This window comes from Populus euphratica, unplaced genomic scaffold (genome assembly GCF_000495115.2).
Source record: "Populus euphratica unplaced genomic scaffold, PopEup_1.0 scaffold78.1, whole genome shotgun sequence".
NCBI classification, from domain to species: Eukaryota; Viridiplantae; Streptophyta; class Magnoliopsida; order Malpighiales; family Salicaceae; genus Populus; species Populus euphratica.
In genome coordinates, this window is record NW_011499867.1 from 848,394 (window position 1) to 864,409 (window position 16,016).

At 32.8% G+C, this 16,016-nt stretch overlaps 3 protein-coding genes across 3 annotated transcripts; all 3 read right to left on the reverse strand.

The window, feature by feature from the left end:
* Nucleotides 1-143: 143 nt before the first annotated feature.
* Nucleotides 144-1,800, reverse strand: LOC105126390 (NAC domain-containing protein 102-like). The gene is made up of 3 exons (XM_011027246.1): nucleotides 1,353-1,800; nucleotides 849-1,132; nucleotides 144-753 (listed from the first exon to the last, which is right to left on the reverse strand). The coding sequence occupies exons 1-3, from the start codon at nucleotides 1,789-1,791 to the stop codon at nucleotides 265-267; spliced, it is 1,212 nt and encodes a 403-aa protein (XP_011025548.1). The 5' UTR covers nucleotides 1,792-1,800; the 3' UTR covers nucleotides 144-264.
* A 1,521-nt stretch (nucleotides 1,801-3,321) lies between these two features.
* On the reverse strand, nucleotides 3,322-5,163 carry LOC105126470 (uncharacterized). The gene is made up of 3 exons (XM_011027339.1): nucleotides 4,701-5,163; nucleotides 4,230-4,513; nucleotides 3,322-4,125 (listed from the first exon to the last, which is right to left on the reverse strand). The coding sequence occupies exons 1-3, from the start codon at nucleotides 5,161-5,163 to the stop codon at nucleotides 3,322-3,324; spliced, it is 1,551 nt and encodes a 516-aa protein (XP_011025641.1).
* A 3,897-nt stretch (nucleotides 5,164-9,060) lies between these two features.
* LOC105126392 (cinnamoyl-CoA reductase 1-like) lies at nucleotides 9,061-14,992 on the reverse strand. The gene is made up of 6 exons (XM_011027249.1): nucleotides 14,813-14,992; nucleotides 13,678-13,847; nucleotides 11,818-12,009; nucleotides 10,581-10,743; nucleotides 10,025-10,211; nucleotides 9,061-9,373 (listed from the first exon to the last, which is right to left on the reverse strand). The coding sequence occupies exons 1-6, from the start codon at nucleotides 14,931-14,933 to the stop codon at nucleotides 9,229-9,231; spliced, it is 978 nt and encodes a 325-aa protein (XP_011025551.1). The 5' UTR covers nucleotides 14,934-14,992; the 3' UTR covers nucleotides 9,061-9,228.
* Between the last annotated feature and the right edge of the window lie 1,024 nt (nucleotides 14,993-16,016).

The following is a 16,016-nucleotide window of genomic DNA, read 5'->3' on the forward strand; positions in this document are numbered from 1 at the left end:
GTTCAAACAGAACAAAGCTAAATTATACATCTGATCATGCGCCACATGTTTATTCATATACTTCAGAATGTTGAAACGCATACCAATAAGAAAAATAGCGAAAAATATCGCTAGCTACTAAGGAGTCTTCACTGAATCCTTAAAACTAGAAAATTCATCATCAAACCTGAACAGATGTTAGTTAGGAGAGAAAAGGCAGATGAGATTCTACCTAAACGTAAAACACACTAAGGTAGCTGCTGGGGAAGTTTGGGGACTTTGGTCTCAACAGTCGTTGCTGATGTTGACAGATAGACCGGTGCTTGCAGGAGAAGGATTGATTCGGAGATTCTCAGCTGGGAGGTTAGTGATGGTCTGAGGATTATCTTCCGTGCTACCATACAAATTAAATGTTTCAGCTAGATCAAATTGAAGGATGGGAGGATTCCATATTTCTTCTGGTAACCCTTTTGAAAAGTCGGAACTCAGAAGCATGGGGACAGGATCTTCGAAAGTCTCTGGTAAAAATGGGACCTGGGCTGCAGAGTAACTGTTGCAGAATAAAAATAAGTCATCAAATCCAGCTAAAGGAGGAGTAGCCTGTTGCTGCCATGGATTTTCCCATGAATCAGTACCACTGTTGCGGTCACCATCCATAGCAGCCTGATCACTTGGACCAATAAGGAGCTGGTATTTCGGTGTAGAATATTGCTCTTGATTTTTGACAGGCTTCTCAATTTTCTTGTAAATCCTACACAAAACCCATTCATCGAGCTGCACCAAGAAAAAAATTGGTTACTAATCATGTTAAGAAAGAACTAGCTGTTGATCAATTAAAAATTAGAGCTGGATTTTGAATATCCATATACCCTCATGTCATTAATGTTATTTCTGATCGGAGGAGCTGCAGCTTCCATTCTAAATTCATGCATCATCCAGTTGGTTTTATCACCCTTAGGGGCCTTTCCATTATAATAAACCAGTGACTTCCTATATCCAACAATAGCCTTATCGTGTACGATTTTCTTATCAGCTCCAGTGGCTTTCCAGTATCCGCCGCCTGCTGCTCGATTCGGCCTAGTTCCATTTCTGTACTTCTTGTCCCTTGGTGTAAAAAAATACCATTCCCTTTCTCCATAGTGCTTAAATTGCTCTATCATCGATAAAAGTTAAAAACAACAAACTTAATTTGTAGTCATAAATCCATTAATGCTTATACATAAAACTACAAGAACAAAGTTGATTAAAAAGAAATCTCATTTACATACTTTAAATTAACAAAAAGAAAACTTGTAATCTGTAACTAACAAGATGGTCATAAATCATATTAAATTCAATGAAACAGTATCTTATCAAAATTAAAAGAAAAGAACCTGCAAGCTCCTCGGGATTATGTTGATAAAGTGAAACATCAACAATCCTGTTCCTAGGCAATGGCAGCCCACTGACCTTATTCTTCAAGTAATGCAAAACCAGCTCATGGTTATGAGGGCAAAACCTATAACCGGCTGGAAAATTATTGAAATAGCTGTCACCATCATCATCATTATCATCTGGATTTATCACATGATCATGACCAGCAATTCTTGGTGATGGTGGTGAAGAATTTACAGAAGATTGTGTGCTTGGTGATGGCTTGAAGGGCTCTGAAAGACTGTTTGAAACCCCTGAAGTGGTAGCGGAAACCTGTACGTTCGGCTTTGATTCCTCAGTAAACTTCATAGTAGGACGCTTGAAAGCAATGTCTCCTTGGCAGGACATTCGAGTCGAGAGTTTTATGAATATGAGCTGCAAAAGGACACTAACACACATATGCTAGTGATTCAGAGTTCGCAATTTTTTTTTTAACTGCAGATATATTTGAAATTTGATATCTTAACTATACACATACTTAATAATTTAATCTTTTAAATAAAATTATCTTTAGTTTTTTTATAACTAAAATCTTATCTTTATTTTTAATATCTATCTAATATGTAATTATCTTTTAAATGAAATTTCTCTTGTTTTTCAATGCCTATCTCTATGCTTTTCAAAATATATAAGATATACTTCGGAAGATTTAAGTACAATCTCACGAACAAATTGTAAATGAACATTTCAAAATTTACTCTCATCTGAGATTTGAAATCGGATTTGAATTCAATTCTTTTTGATAATTTCAAAGACATTTGAAGTTAATCCAGAAATTTTTATGATCTCTGTTAGTTATTAGGGATTATTTTGAAAAAAAAACATATACAAAAAAAAAACTCATAATCCAGTGATAATAATAATAATAATAATATCTATTCTTAGAATTTTACTCTTCTAAGATTATCCTTTGTTTTAGGAATTATATCAATATTTTAGTCTCTTTCTCAAGTAGAAATAGCTAGGGTTGAATTTACTATTGATAAATATTTTATATTTACAAAGAAAAATGGAAAATATTTTATATTTACAAAAATTATCTTATCATAGATTTCTTGTATAATAAAATAATCTTCCATGTAGACTTCTTGTATAACAAAATAACTTATAATGTATAAAAAATTTCTTTCTGCCGAGATGATAACATTCTACAAAGTTAATAAATTGATTAACTCTTTTAATACTCTAGTTTCGGCTGAAATATATTGAAAGCTCAAATAATAATAATAATAAAAAAAAAAACAGACGGATGCGAGTTCTATTTGAGTCGGGTGAGCTTTACAACTCATCATTTTGGACTCATATGTTCCACATGCTGAATTTCAAGTATTAAGAAATGAGTCTGTACCCACATGGTATAAACCCTAGAACCCACATTTGCTCAAGTCATATTATTAAGCCAAAGCTCGAAGAAGACAGGACAAGAAAAACTTGTATTCCTGGGTTCTAGTTCAAAACCCATGTACATTACACGTACAGGGATAATCATGTAAAGAACAAACATCGAAAACGTCATGCATGCAAGACTTGATTGTGATAATCATACGGTGAACATGCACAAGTAGATCACTAACTTGCAAACACGATCATCGCAGAACGTTCTCCGTTAATCCTGATGGTAAGCACTCAAAATATAAAGTGAAATATTAAATGATGCTGCAAAACCATGCCACCAAATTACTAGAAAGGAAAAAATAGAAAGTAATGATCTTGTTAACAATGCGCCAAAACCATGTCACTAAATTTCTAAAACTAGAAAATCTGTAAAAAAATATAATATATATCTTAACTATTAGCTAGAATATTGTCTATTCACTAAATTCTAAAATCCTAGAAGATCCATAAGCAAAGCTAGTACATACGCTGTCTATATGACAGCTGATGACAGTCATTCTTGAAATCCACTAGAAACCCACCTCCGAACACTAATTATCGTAAGTGCTGAGGAGGCTGTCTTGGAGGTTTGGCACCAACATCCGTCAGTGTCGTTGGCTGACTATTTGCAGGATTTGTGGGAGGATGGCGCCTGGTAAGAAAAGGAGTATTTGTGGGAGGGAGGCAGCCAGCAGGATGAGCAGTGTTTATAGGAGGAAGGCTGCCAGCTGGAGGAGCGGTATTCATGTAAGGAAGGCCGTGAGAAGGACGAGCAGTATTTGTGGGACGAAGGTTGACAAGAGGAGCAGGATTTCCTGGAAGAAAAGTTGGCTTGACAGAATAGCGGTCAAAAGATTGGCCGGGAATGTTAACCTGAGACCAGTTCGTATGATTCAGAAACTCTTCGAGGTATCCCCTTTGCCTGTATGGCCAGTTGTCAGGATTAACGGGGAAAACTGGGGCAGGATTTCCAAATGTCTCAGCCAAATTGGGGACCTGTGTATCTGGCAACGTCCTGCTATGGTGAGCAGGAGCTGGAAAAAAGTTGATAACATCTGAGTATCCTCTCAGAGCAGTCGGTTGTTGACTTAACTCATTAAATACTGGGAAAGCATTCTCTAAAGAACCGGTACCCATGTCGTAAATCTCCCCAGCATAGTCAGCGCCCATAGCAGCCAGCTCATTTGAATTATGATCATGGAGATAATCTTCATCAATATCATCCATTGACCCTGAAGAATGTTCCTCATTCCTTTGTTCATTTATGACATTAGTAAATTCCTCATTCCTTTGTCCATTTCTGATATTATTACGCTTCTCCTGTTTCTTGTAAATCCTGCACAGAACCCAGTCATCCAGCTGCAACAAAACAAACAAATTTGGTTACTACTCGTGTTAAGAATTGAATTAAAACAAAATTGTTATACCAATTGGAGAGAAATAGATGAATAATCATATTGTACCCTCATGTCATCTCTATGATTTCTGACTTGAGGAAGTGGATTATTCACTCTAAACTCGTGCATTATCCAGTTGGTTTTGTCACCCTTTGGAGCCTTCCCGGTGTAATAAACGAGTGCCTTTCTATATCCAACAACAGCTTCATCATGTATGATGTTCTTATCAGCTCCAGTGGCTTTCCAATATCCACCATTGGCAGCTCGATTAGGTCTACTTCCATTCTTGTACTTTCTGTCCCGAGGTGTGAAGAAGTACCATTCTTTTTCCCCAAATTTCTTGTATCTATCTGTTAACAAATAAACACAAAATTTATATGATCATGCAAGTATTGTTGCTTTGTTTACTGGAATGCTATGTGTTAACAAATAAAGTAAAACGAATAATCAAAAGAAATGACAACATCAATATCTCAGCAAAAGGGTTTGTATCAAAAATCTTAACCAAAAGACAAGAAAAGGGTTTGTATCAAAAACCTGCAAGATACTCGGGATCGTATTGGTAGAGAATAACATCTACAATTTTGTTCCGAGGCAATGGCAAACCTTTAACCTTATTGGTCAAGTAATGTATCACCAGCTCATGATCATGCGGGCAAAACCTATATCCAGGTGGGAAACTATTGAAATAATGATCGTCATCGCGGTCATTAGGGAATCTGGGTGGCGGCGGCGGCACTGCTGCTGCTGCTAATGTAAGCGTAGAAGGTGACTGTAGTGCTAGTGATGGTGAAGCAGTGGCAGAAGGTGGCTGCGGTACTGGTGCTCGTGGAGGAGGCAATGAGGTTGAATTGATCAGGATTTGGGGCGGTGATACAGAGGAATTTGAAGTGATGTTTGGTGTTATTGTAGTGGTGAGAGAATGCTCTACGTTCGGCATTGATTCCTCGGTAAACTCCATGGTAGGACTCTCTGAAGAATTTTCTTCTAAAGACGCCATTATTCTCCAAGACGTTAACAATATTAACTCTTAAAATCGATTTTGTTATGTTTTGTAGTTGCAAAGGGAAATTAACAACATTATATATATATTAGAGATATATTTGAAAATTAATATTCCGCAATCTTAGCAACTTGATAAACCCTATCTTTATATGGATTTTATCTTTTATATATATATATATCCTAACTGAATTTGTTTACTATATTCCTTCGCTATATATATATATATATATATATATATCCTAACTGAATTGTTTTCTATATTCCTTCGCTATTTAAAATTCTGTTCTTGGAGAAATACCGTGTGTATGGAATTTTGTATACTGTTATTCAAGTTAAAATCAACAACCAAAGACAAAAAGCATAGCCTCCGATTAAAATTAAAATATTTTCAAATTAACTAGTTTTTTTGTTATTTCCAAAAATGGAGATATAAAAGGCCCACATGGAAAAAAAATTGCTTCTCACACCTCCATGCATGTCACGACCCGAATCCCGGATCCATGACCGGCACATAGGCAAGGTTCCCCTTCAAGATTCCATACCTATGCGAACCCAAACTTACACACAAACTTATCCTAACTCAATCAGAGTTCAACACAACATTAATAACAAAATCAACTTCATAATATAATTGAATTGTCTTAATACAAGAGTTAATATAATTTTATAGTTTTGGAGTACTAATTAGACATAAAGGAAAATGTACGAATTACAACCAAAAGAGCAGGTTCTGAAGGTCCAACAAAAGTGACCTGCTATCAAGCTATAAGCCTGAAAATGATAAATAATGAGAGTGTGAGTTCAACAACTCAGTGAGTAGATAACGTTCAATATACACACACGAGATAATATAACAATGAGAAATATATATACAAGTATGACTTTAGGTTCTTATAAAAAGGTTTCTCAAATAGGCCATAACAAGAATATCATATGGTAAAATCGTCAGAAAATCAAAATGCAATGAGCATGAGGCTCCGTACTGTGGGATGATCAGTCCACACAGGTTGGTGACTTCCCCGACCAACTAGGGTTCAGATACGATATGCACAAAGACTAACACTACCCTGTTAGCATGGGTATTCTGACTGACATACCATAGGGTCATAATCATACTCAAACAGACATATTAATATCTCAAGGCTCAACTCATGACATCAATCAAATGAGGAGCTATCAATTCAGAAGTCAATCCAAAATACATACTGGTTCATATCAAGAATTCAGATTCAACAAATGATCATGCTTATCATAACAAGGATAATAGTCACCATATATATTATCAAGAAGCATGATCCAATTCATATTAACAAATCAAATATTTATAATATTTCTCATGCATATGGAAAATTATCCACTCACCTGACTCGAAAGCAAACAGAAATCAAAAGCAGACACCGAAGAAAATCCTACTAACGTCCTGCCGGTAGAATATCAGGATTATCTGAATATAAAGAAAACATATTCAAGAATGACTCAAAAGAACATATATCCTATTTAATACACTTAACTAAGGGTCTATTCCATAACCCTATATGTTTTTAGACTAAACTAGTTATTTTCCTAAAAACCCAAAAATTAACGGTTTTTTCGAAATCTAATCCATAATAAAACAAATAACAAAATTGGTAATAATTCACTAAATAACCCTAAATTATTCATCAAACCAATCTGAAAAGGCTAACATCACAGCTAGGGACTAATATGGAATTTATCATATTTTTAGGGCCAAATTGTAATTTTGGTCTAATTGGAGGACCAAACTAAACATATCATAAATTCATGACTATAGTGAAATTATGTCCATAATTCATCCTCATTTCTGTCCAGAACCTCTAATTATGCTCCAGGGACCATTCTGGAATTTTACCAAATTTTTAGGGTCAAATTGTAATTTTTGTCAAATGGAGGACCAAATTGAAAGTTTTAAAATTTCATAACTATACAGTAATTCTGCCCATAATTCATATGTTATTCTGTTCAGAATCTCAGAATATGCTCCAGGGACCAATCTGTAAATTTTTCAAAGTTTGGGGACTAAACTGTAATTTCCACAAATTGAAGGACCAAAATGAATTTTCGTCATCTTCAACCTCCAACCCAGAATTTCAACAGAAACCCACTGTTCTTTCCTTATTTCTAACATAATTTCACCATTCAAACAAAATCATAACTTAAAATCATCATCTTTCAATTCAATCTCTCAAAATCCACCAAATAATCCATTACCCATAACAATCAACCCATAACATTCAATTAATTCATCAATCAAACTCAAAACACAAATTTTCAAAACCCTAACATTTATCAAAACCAAAATTAAAACTTAATCAACACATATTTATATATAATCTTACCTTTAAACTTATTTCCTTCAACTCCTTTCTATTTTTCTTCTAATTTCCCTCTTTTCTCTTTTTCTTCTTTCTCCCTTCTCTCTCCTGCCGATTCTCTCTCAAATTTCAGATCACTTATTTTTTTTTTTTACTTTCAATTTATATTTATCAAGTTTTGTTGAATTACTACACCACCCCTCATTCATTTATACCCACACTTTAAGCCACCAGGGCTTTATTGTATTTTCCTACTCATTTATTCAAAACATCACAATGTATATGCTATATTATTTCTCGTGTTAAATTAATTTTTTTAAAATAAAAAAAAATATTTAGATTTTACAAATATAATTTTTAGTTAAAAATTTTAAATTATATAAAATTTAATATAATACGACCTGGATAATATAAACAAGTTTAAAGATGACTCGGACACTGTTAAAAAATACAATTTCACTAAAACAAATTAAGAAGACATTTTAAAAAATATATGTTAAAATAAAAACATATTAAATTAACTTAGGTCAACTCAGATTAATTTGTTAAATCAGCAATATGATTCATGAGACTGAGATAACCTCAATGAAAACAAATCAAAATAAATTATGAAATCTAATTTCTAATCAAACCGATATTAAAGGATGAAATTAAAAAAAATTAATTAAACACAAATTAAAAAATAAACAACTCGAGTTAACCCAAATTAACCTATCAAAGTCGCAACTCAGGTCAAGTAACTAGAATAATCTCATAGAAAACAAATCAAAATAAATTATAAAATTTAATTTTTATTTAATCAAATATGAAAAGATGACATAGAAAAAAATATTAATTAAAAAAGATAAAAAAATTCCGAGTTAACCTGCTAAAACTATGATCCAAAAATGAGACAGAGATAACCTCATAAAAAATAAACAAAAAAATTATAAAGCTTAATTTTAAATTAATCAAATATTGAAAGATGATATTGAAAAAATAATCAACTAAAAAAAAATAACCTGATTTAACTTGTGATCTAGATCATGAAACCGGATAGACATTGAGAGATGATTTTTTTAAAAAAAATTATTCAATCTAAATTAATTTATTAAACTCATGATCTAAGTAATGAAATTAATAACCTTATAGTAAGTAAAAATAAAAAAATATAAAGATTAATTTTAAATAAATAAAATATTAAAAAATAAAATAAAAAATCAATTAAAAAATAACATAAAATACTTGAATTAACTCTCTAAATTCAAGATTTGGGTCATAAAATTAAAATATACAAACTTAATATTAAAAAATAAAATTAAAAAAATATCTTAAAAAAAATATATCTAACAAGAAAGAAAACTTCTTAATAGTGGATTTCTCTCCCCAAGTTTGTGTTAATAACAAGCTGAAATCGTTTGGACATAAATTCAATAGAGGGTTTGATGTTGTTGAGCTTGAGGCTTGAGAAAGACAATGGGAGGAATAAGAGATGAAAAGGTCTTGGACGTGCTAGCATTTGCATAAGCATCAGCTTCAAAAAACACTTCTAGTGATTGGTTGGAACATTCTCTTCTCCATTTAAGCTGAACCGAACGAGGTAGGGTCACCACTTCTATTTTTATATTTAGTTCATATGAAAAGCAAGTAATCAACATCAAGCTCTAAATTCATGAGGGGGGAATACTATATCCTCCACCAGTTATTTATTTAATTCATATAAGAAAATTCTTGCATGCAAAAGACACTTAAAAACTGACAAATCCTTTCTCCTTCAAGCTTTCAACTGTTTCCTTAACGCTTGCTTCCAAAGGAATGAATTCAATACCCAAGCTTTTTGCTTTTTCCTTGGAAACTTGATAGATTGGTACATATGGCTTATCATCGGCACACCTGCCAAGGGATTTCACAATAAAAAAGAATTGAAGGTTTTTTGATAAAACAAATTGCAGATGATAACAGAAAATTCTCATAGACGAAACAATCTAAGCTGTTCAATAAAGCATCTTCAATCACTCAAAGTTCGTGAAAAAAAGTGGCCTAGAATCAAAACAAATGATCGTTGGTACTCCATAATGACAAAAACATGATGAAATTATCAAAAGAAACTGATGATTATACCATTTGACTTTCAACGTGTTTATTTAAACTCCAAGATGAAACACCTTCCAAAAGAGAGACATGATTAGAATCCTTTGATTGTCGTCAATTCTTTCATTTTTGTTTGCTTCACCCACCTTCATATCCCACAACACGTGATATGGGAACCACTATTATCCTGGCATGGTGTTGTAATCTGGTTTTTAATGCATATTTTGCAATAGAATGGATGGGCACGCTGCCACCTTGCTAAATCTTTTTGCTTACCAAATACGTGTATGATGCCATGAAAACCACACAAAATAAGGTGACAAGAAGGTACACGTTGTCAACATGCTAAGGTAAAATCAGGAGAGGAAAGAACACGAGTAAGGTGACTAAGAGCATAAATCATCAAGACAAAACAACTAATAGAAAAGGCAAATTATAGGGGGAAGTACATGCTTTTCTGGGAGTTGGAGATCAGGGTAAAGCTCGTGCAGAATCTTCACTAATTCTGAGTAGTGTGCCACTCTCTCAACCAAACAATATCTCCCACTAGCTGATGACAGCTCAAACGCTTGAATGTGTGCATTGGCAACATCTTTGACATTTACCCATCCAAAAGATGCATTGGGGAAAGTTTGTGCTCCTGCAATCAACAGAGAGCCAAGAAAATCGCTACAAGCTTTATGGAAAAGAAAATGGACTACCTTAATAGAGTAACAACTACAAATATTCGGGTTTCTCCTCTTCAAAACAGTATTTTAACTTGGTAAAAAGAGTTTAACAGATAGCCAGCCAGCATTGAACTCTGGTAGCATGGAAGATGCAACAATTATAACAAATAAACAGAAAACTAATGCTTTTGAATTGCAATTCACATCACTTATGCCAGTTCTCTACAGAATTTTATCTGCTCTTGATTTGTTCTTCACGAAGAGTGACTTGTTGAGGTGAAATATATGCTACAGCTTGCATACAGGATGAAAAGATTAGTCTTGTTAGTATAAAGATGTACCTTTAATTAGGCTTAAAATTGCCGCAGCACTTGTATTTAGTGTTGGCTGCAAGAGAGGACCAATTACCATTGCTGGATTTATTGCAACCATGTCCATATCCTTTTCTTTTGCAAATTTCCATGCAGCATCCTCGGCCAAAGTCTTTGAGAGCACATACCAAACCTAAAAGCAGACAGGAGCAAAGGTCTTTGAGAAAACATACTGCGTATCTTAGTACAGACCATTTCCAAATGAACATGGTAGAAACATTTCATTATCGTTACTTATACATCAGAAGGCAGCAGTCAGAAAACTGTGTTAATGGAATGGCCTAGGATGAGAGAAACCACTCAATGAATATAACTTAAAGAGATTTAATATCAAATTGGTCATGAGAAAATAACTTAGTAATGTAAAATTCTCTAAAACTACATCACAAGGATGGCTATAGGGTCTCTTTGTTCATTTAATATTTACATTAATGATTTGATAGGTATTAAAAAACCAACTCAACCCAATCTTAAATTATTAAGTGAGATTTCAAGATATGATTTATATTATTCTTTAACACACCCCCTCAAGTTAAAAATTTCTAGGCTTGAAATTTACACAAACTCACACTACCTTATGCTATTAATTAGATTGAGGTGGTAAGATTTGAACTCATAATCAACTGGTCATTAAAGCTTTGATATCATGTCAAAACCATCCTAATCCAAAAATGTAAGTTCTTCAGTGAGATTTCAAGGTATAATTTATATTATTATTTGACAGTAGGAGAAAATGAAATTTCATTCAGCTGCTTAACTAGAAGTGTAGAAGCAGTATCATACAGTACAAAAGCTACAAATTACTAGCAGAAAGAAAATTATGTCCTTGCATCTTTCCATAAATATTTTCTCTGTATTTCTACAAATTATACCTTACTATTCTGCTAACCTCCAACTTTCTTAATAGAAATATCCAGATAAACTTCAAAACAAAGAAAGACACATCATGAGCAGAAGTTACACCTAACATAAAATGACAAATTTCACAAAGCAATTCTACCACCACCATCTGGTTCAATCAGCAAAGCCATATTCCAGAGAACACAGAAATCTTAGAATGGAATTATTAAAAGTTACAAAATTAACTAGGTGATTTGATTTCCATTTCCAAATCTGAGAAGAATTAAATAACTCGACACATTTGAAAAATATAATTTCATAATCGAGAATTTTTCTCAAGATTCAGAAAATATTGGCTTGTACACACCTTAGATTCTCTGCACAAGTTTGGATCAGAAAACCAAGTTTCATCCACTACTACATCTGGGGTTCGAGGTTTCCCATTGTAAGCAACTGCAGCAACAGAAGATGTTAAAACAACTCGTTTGATTGACGGGTGTTTTGCACATGAGCCAAGAACATTGAGTGTTCCTTTCACTGCAGGATCCAGCAATTCTACCTGAATTGAGAAGGAAATTGATCATAACCATTTAAAGAAAAAAAATAAAAAAGGCAAACAAATTCAAACCTCAATATCCAAAAAAATTTCTACAAGTCTTGAACCTAAGAACAAAAGACAGAAATTAATGTTGCCAACAGGAAGGCCCCCTTTGGTAATGCGGCTTCAGTGCATTTGAAAGTGCTTTTTAAAATGCATTTGGACCGGGAAAGCATTCAAATCATGCTACCAAAGTGTTTTTAAATGGTTTTGATGTGAAGATATCAAAACCGATGAAAAACATATAAAAGAACATCCATTTCATGCATTTTTAATTGAAAAGTTCCTGCACCACATTATCAAATACACACTAAAAGACTGTTTCGTATTGTGGTAGCTCCTACTTTTCACTCAACCATAGAGAAAAAAACCGTTTAGTTAGCCAAATAGCCTTTCCTTTTTGCAATGGCCCCAGCACATAATTGCGTTTCAAACCTTAATTTGGTAGAAGCTAAAATAATCTGTTTTTCATTCATGAAGATGCGTTTTTCATTTATCTTACATGCAATAATTCATCCCTTAGCAATTTTAACTAAACATATATTTTTTGAAACCTACTTTTTTAAAATCACAAGTAAAAAGTATTTTTCTTTAACCTACTTTTTTTTAAAATTACAACTGCAAAAACTACCACAACGCCAAACACACACTAAATCAACTACAGCTAAAAGGAACAAGTTCCCATATTGCACTCTAATAGCATAGTTCAAGAATCAGAGAAGGAAAACAGGCATTTATATAAGCCAAATAACCCTTGAGAATTTGAGAAGGCAAATAAGCATTTATATAAGCCAGAACTCTTTTCCTCTTTCCAGGTAAGCTTCAAGTCACATGCCAAAACAAATGACCAAGAACAATTGTGTAAGATACACTTTGAAAAAGTGAAAAATCTAGATTACTTACCCCATCTTCTCATTCTGAACTTTTTTTCCTTCTATTAAAAGAAACCTATTCTCGATTAGAGCCACAAAATATTAAGATATATTTCGAAATGTATAATGCTCATTACTGGATACCTTCCTAAGAAAAAGTGTACTGCTCAGTGCTGGATAAAACAACATCCTACTTGTTGGACAGCATCTTATTAGCAAGAAATAATTTTATTCATAATGTCAATCTGATCATGAAAGTGAATCAATATGAAACCACCATGTATTGCTGTTATTGTTGAATTCAAGTACACAATGGGATATTGAGCCATATTTTTTTAAGCCATTTCAGAGTTCATAATAAATATTTCAAAGTGTCGGCATTTAGGTAGAATCCAGGGAGTGTTGATGCTTTCTAGAAGGAAAACCAGATGAATTGTTAAATTACTTTCCATATGGCCAATGGATGTTGCAATCTGGCATATCAAATTAGGGTTCTGTTTCAGTGAAGAAAAGTTCATTTAATATAGAAGCTACCAAGTAACCTATTTCATATCACTATTGAATGCTTGTGACAGTAAATTAGAGGCTAAAAAAAAAAACATCGCAGCAAACTTGAATCATCACCTAAAAAGACAAGAAAAGGGGATAGATGGTACATGCTATATTGTGGAACCGTTTAAGATTTTCCTGAGTCTCATGAATAATAAAGTCTTAAGTAGATAAGAAAAACGGTGGTTATTAACTATGCAGTATTAACCTGTGGGTCCTTCACATCATGATAAAACGGAGATGCAGTGTGGAAAACACCTTCACACCCTTCTACAACAGAATCAAAGGAACCTTCTTCCAGTAAATTTGCTTTGAACAGCTGAAGTCTCTCCTGAGCTCCATTAAGTGCACGTAAGTGTTCTGTCTTTTTGGGATCATCTACAGAATATAAATTGAAAGCAGTTAGTAAATAACTGAAATAGCAAGACATTTTTGGTAAAGATAAATTTTGATGGACAACAAGTACACTATTTCAACCAAGTCATCTTCACAGGGAAAAAAAAAACATAAGCTGGGCCGCTCTGTCATGATCAACGGAGTATATGCCCAGACTAGAAGTGAATAGCTTTAAATTTCTCCAAGGTACACTATAAAAGATTACTTTCAATGTTGGGTGTGATTTAAAGTATGACGAGGAAGCATTGTGTTTTAGTGATGAGCATTTTGCATATGGATTTGCATGTTCGTATTTAAGGGAAAACAAAATAAGATGGAATGATAAACATGAGAGACTTCAGGAATCACATGACAAGTTATTCAATTAATGTCGAATGATGGTTCAAATTAGATGAAAATAAATAAATAAATAGCATCCACAAAAGATACATGCCAAAAACATTGCTGGACAATTACTAAACAGGGAGGGGAGATCATGGGCTTAAATGCCAAACCAATCTAACATTTGCAACAACAATTTAATCACCTTTGAATTTCTCATAGCATGAAATCGATAAGAAGCAATTTTTTTCTCACTGCTATATAATTCATGTTTTCAGGTAATGTCAGAATACATGATCATCAGTGCTTCATGATTTTGATCTTTACTAAGAACGATAAGAACTTTCAAATCACTATCTGCAATTCTCAATCATCAACAATTTCTACTTCCAACAAACTCCACCCTCTTACATATATAATATGACCCATTTTCTTTGCAAAAATTTCGATCACCTAAAACTGAAAAGAAAAATATAATCTAATCTGGCTCTCAAAACCCATCATCGCTTTCATCTTAATTTTGCAATTAAAAAACATCATAATTCATATCCTATTTATATATTTATAAGAAAAAAATAGCAGAAAACAAGAAAGAAACAGCGCAAGTGAGAGTGAGTGACTCTGACTTGGGTCACGAACAGAGGCCTTAACAGTGTAGCCACGCGAGAGGAGGAGCTTCACAAGCCATGATGCTATGTAACCCGAGGCTCCAGTCACGCACACGATCTTTCCGGCTCCACTGCTCATTTTCAGTCTCTCGTTTTTAGATTAGTTTTTTTTGTTTTTTTATCAAATAGTTTTTGGAATTATAATAGTAGTTTAAAAAAATAATAAAATAATTGTTAAATTTTATTTTCAATATTAATACATTAAAAAATATAAAAAATATTAACTCTTTTTTTTAAAAAAACTATTTCTTGACGCAAAAACAAACACCTGTGAGTGTTGTGTGTTGGAGCCCATGTCCTCTATCTGTCCGTCCTCTTTCATTGATTGGGCCCTACTAGTAATCCACAGCTTGATTAAAAAAAAAAAACTTGTATTTTAGTTTGGTCGGATCCATCATAAACTATGGCTGTGCTGCAATTTACCGAAAGCAAAAGAATGCTGCTTCTTGGGCGGAGACATGGCAACACTGTTCAATAAACAGGGAGCATGCTTTCATTATTAATATGAACAGTGGAGATATTTTTTCACTCTTCTAGCTAGACGAAGTCCAGTGTAGAACTGAAAATATATTGAATATGATCCGATTAAGTAAAATAAAAAAATAATTTTTATTTTTAATTATATTTTATTTAAAAAATTAATGATAAATATTATTCAATAATATATATAAATTAGATAAAAATAGCTTAATGACATAGCATTTATATAATTTAATCGCAATTTCAATTTTATTCCTAATTATATTTTACTAGATATTATTACATTGTTAGGAAATTAAAAAAACTATAGTTCTTGTCATATGTATTTCATATATAATGGAATAGAATTGTAGATAGTTTAATGAAATAATAAAAAAAATATTTTATATAAAGTATTTTTTATTTCATGATGTAATAGCAATAGTTAAATTTACAGTATTTAAATTAAAAATCATCAATATTATTATATTTTTTTTACTTATTTTATAATCTCAATTTCAAAAGCATTTTTAACCAAATACATTAAACTACTTTTTGTTCAGCTTCAATTTCAACCACAGTTTTAACCAAAGATACATGTACCAAATCAACTTCAAATAAAAATATTTTTTATAAAATAATTTTTTTTTCAAACAACAACTACAAAAGTTACTACAATACCAAACAACCACCCACAGATCCC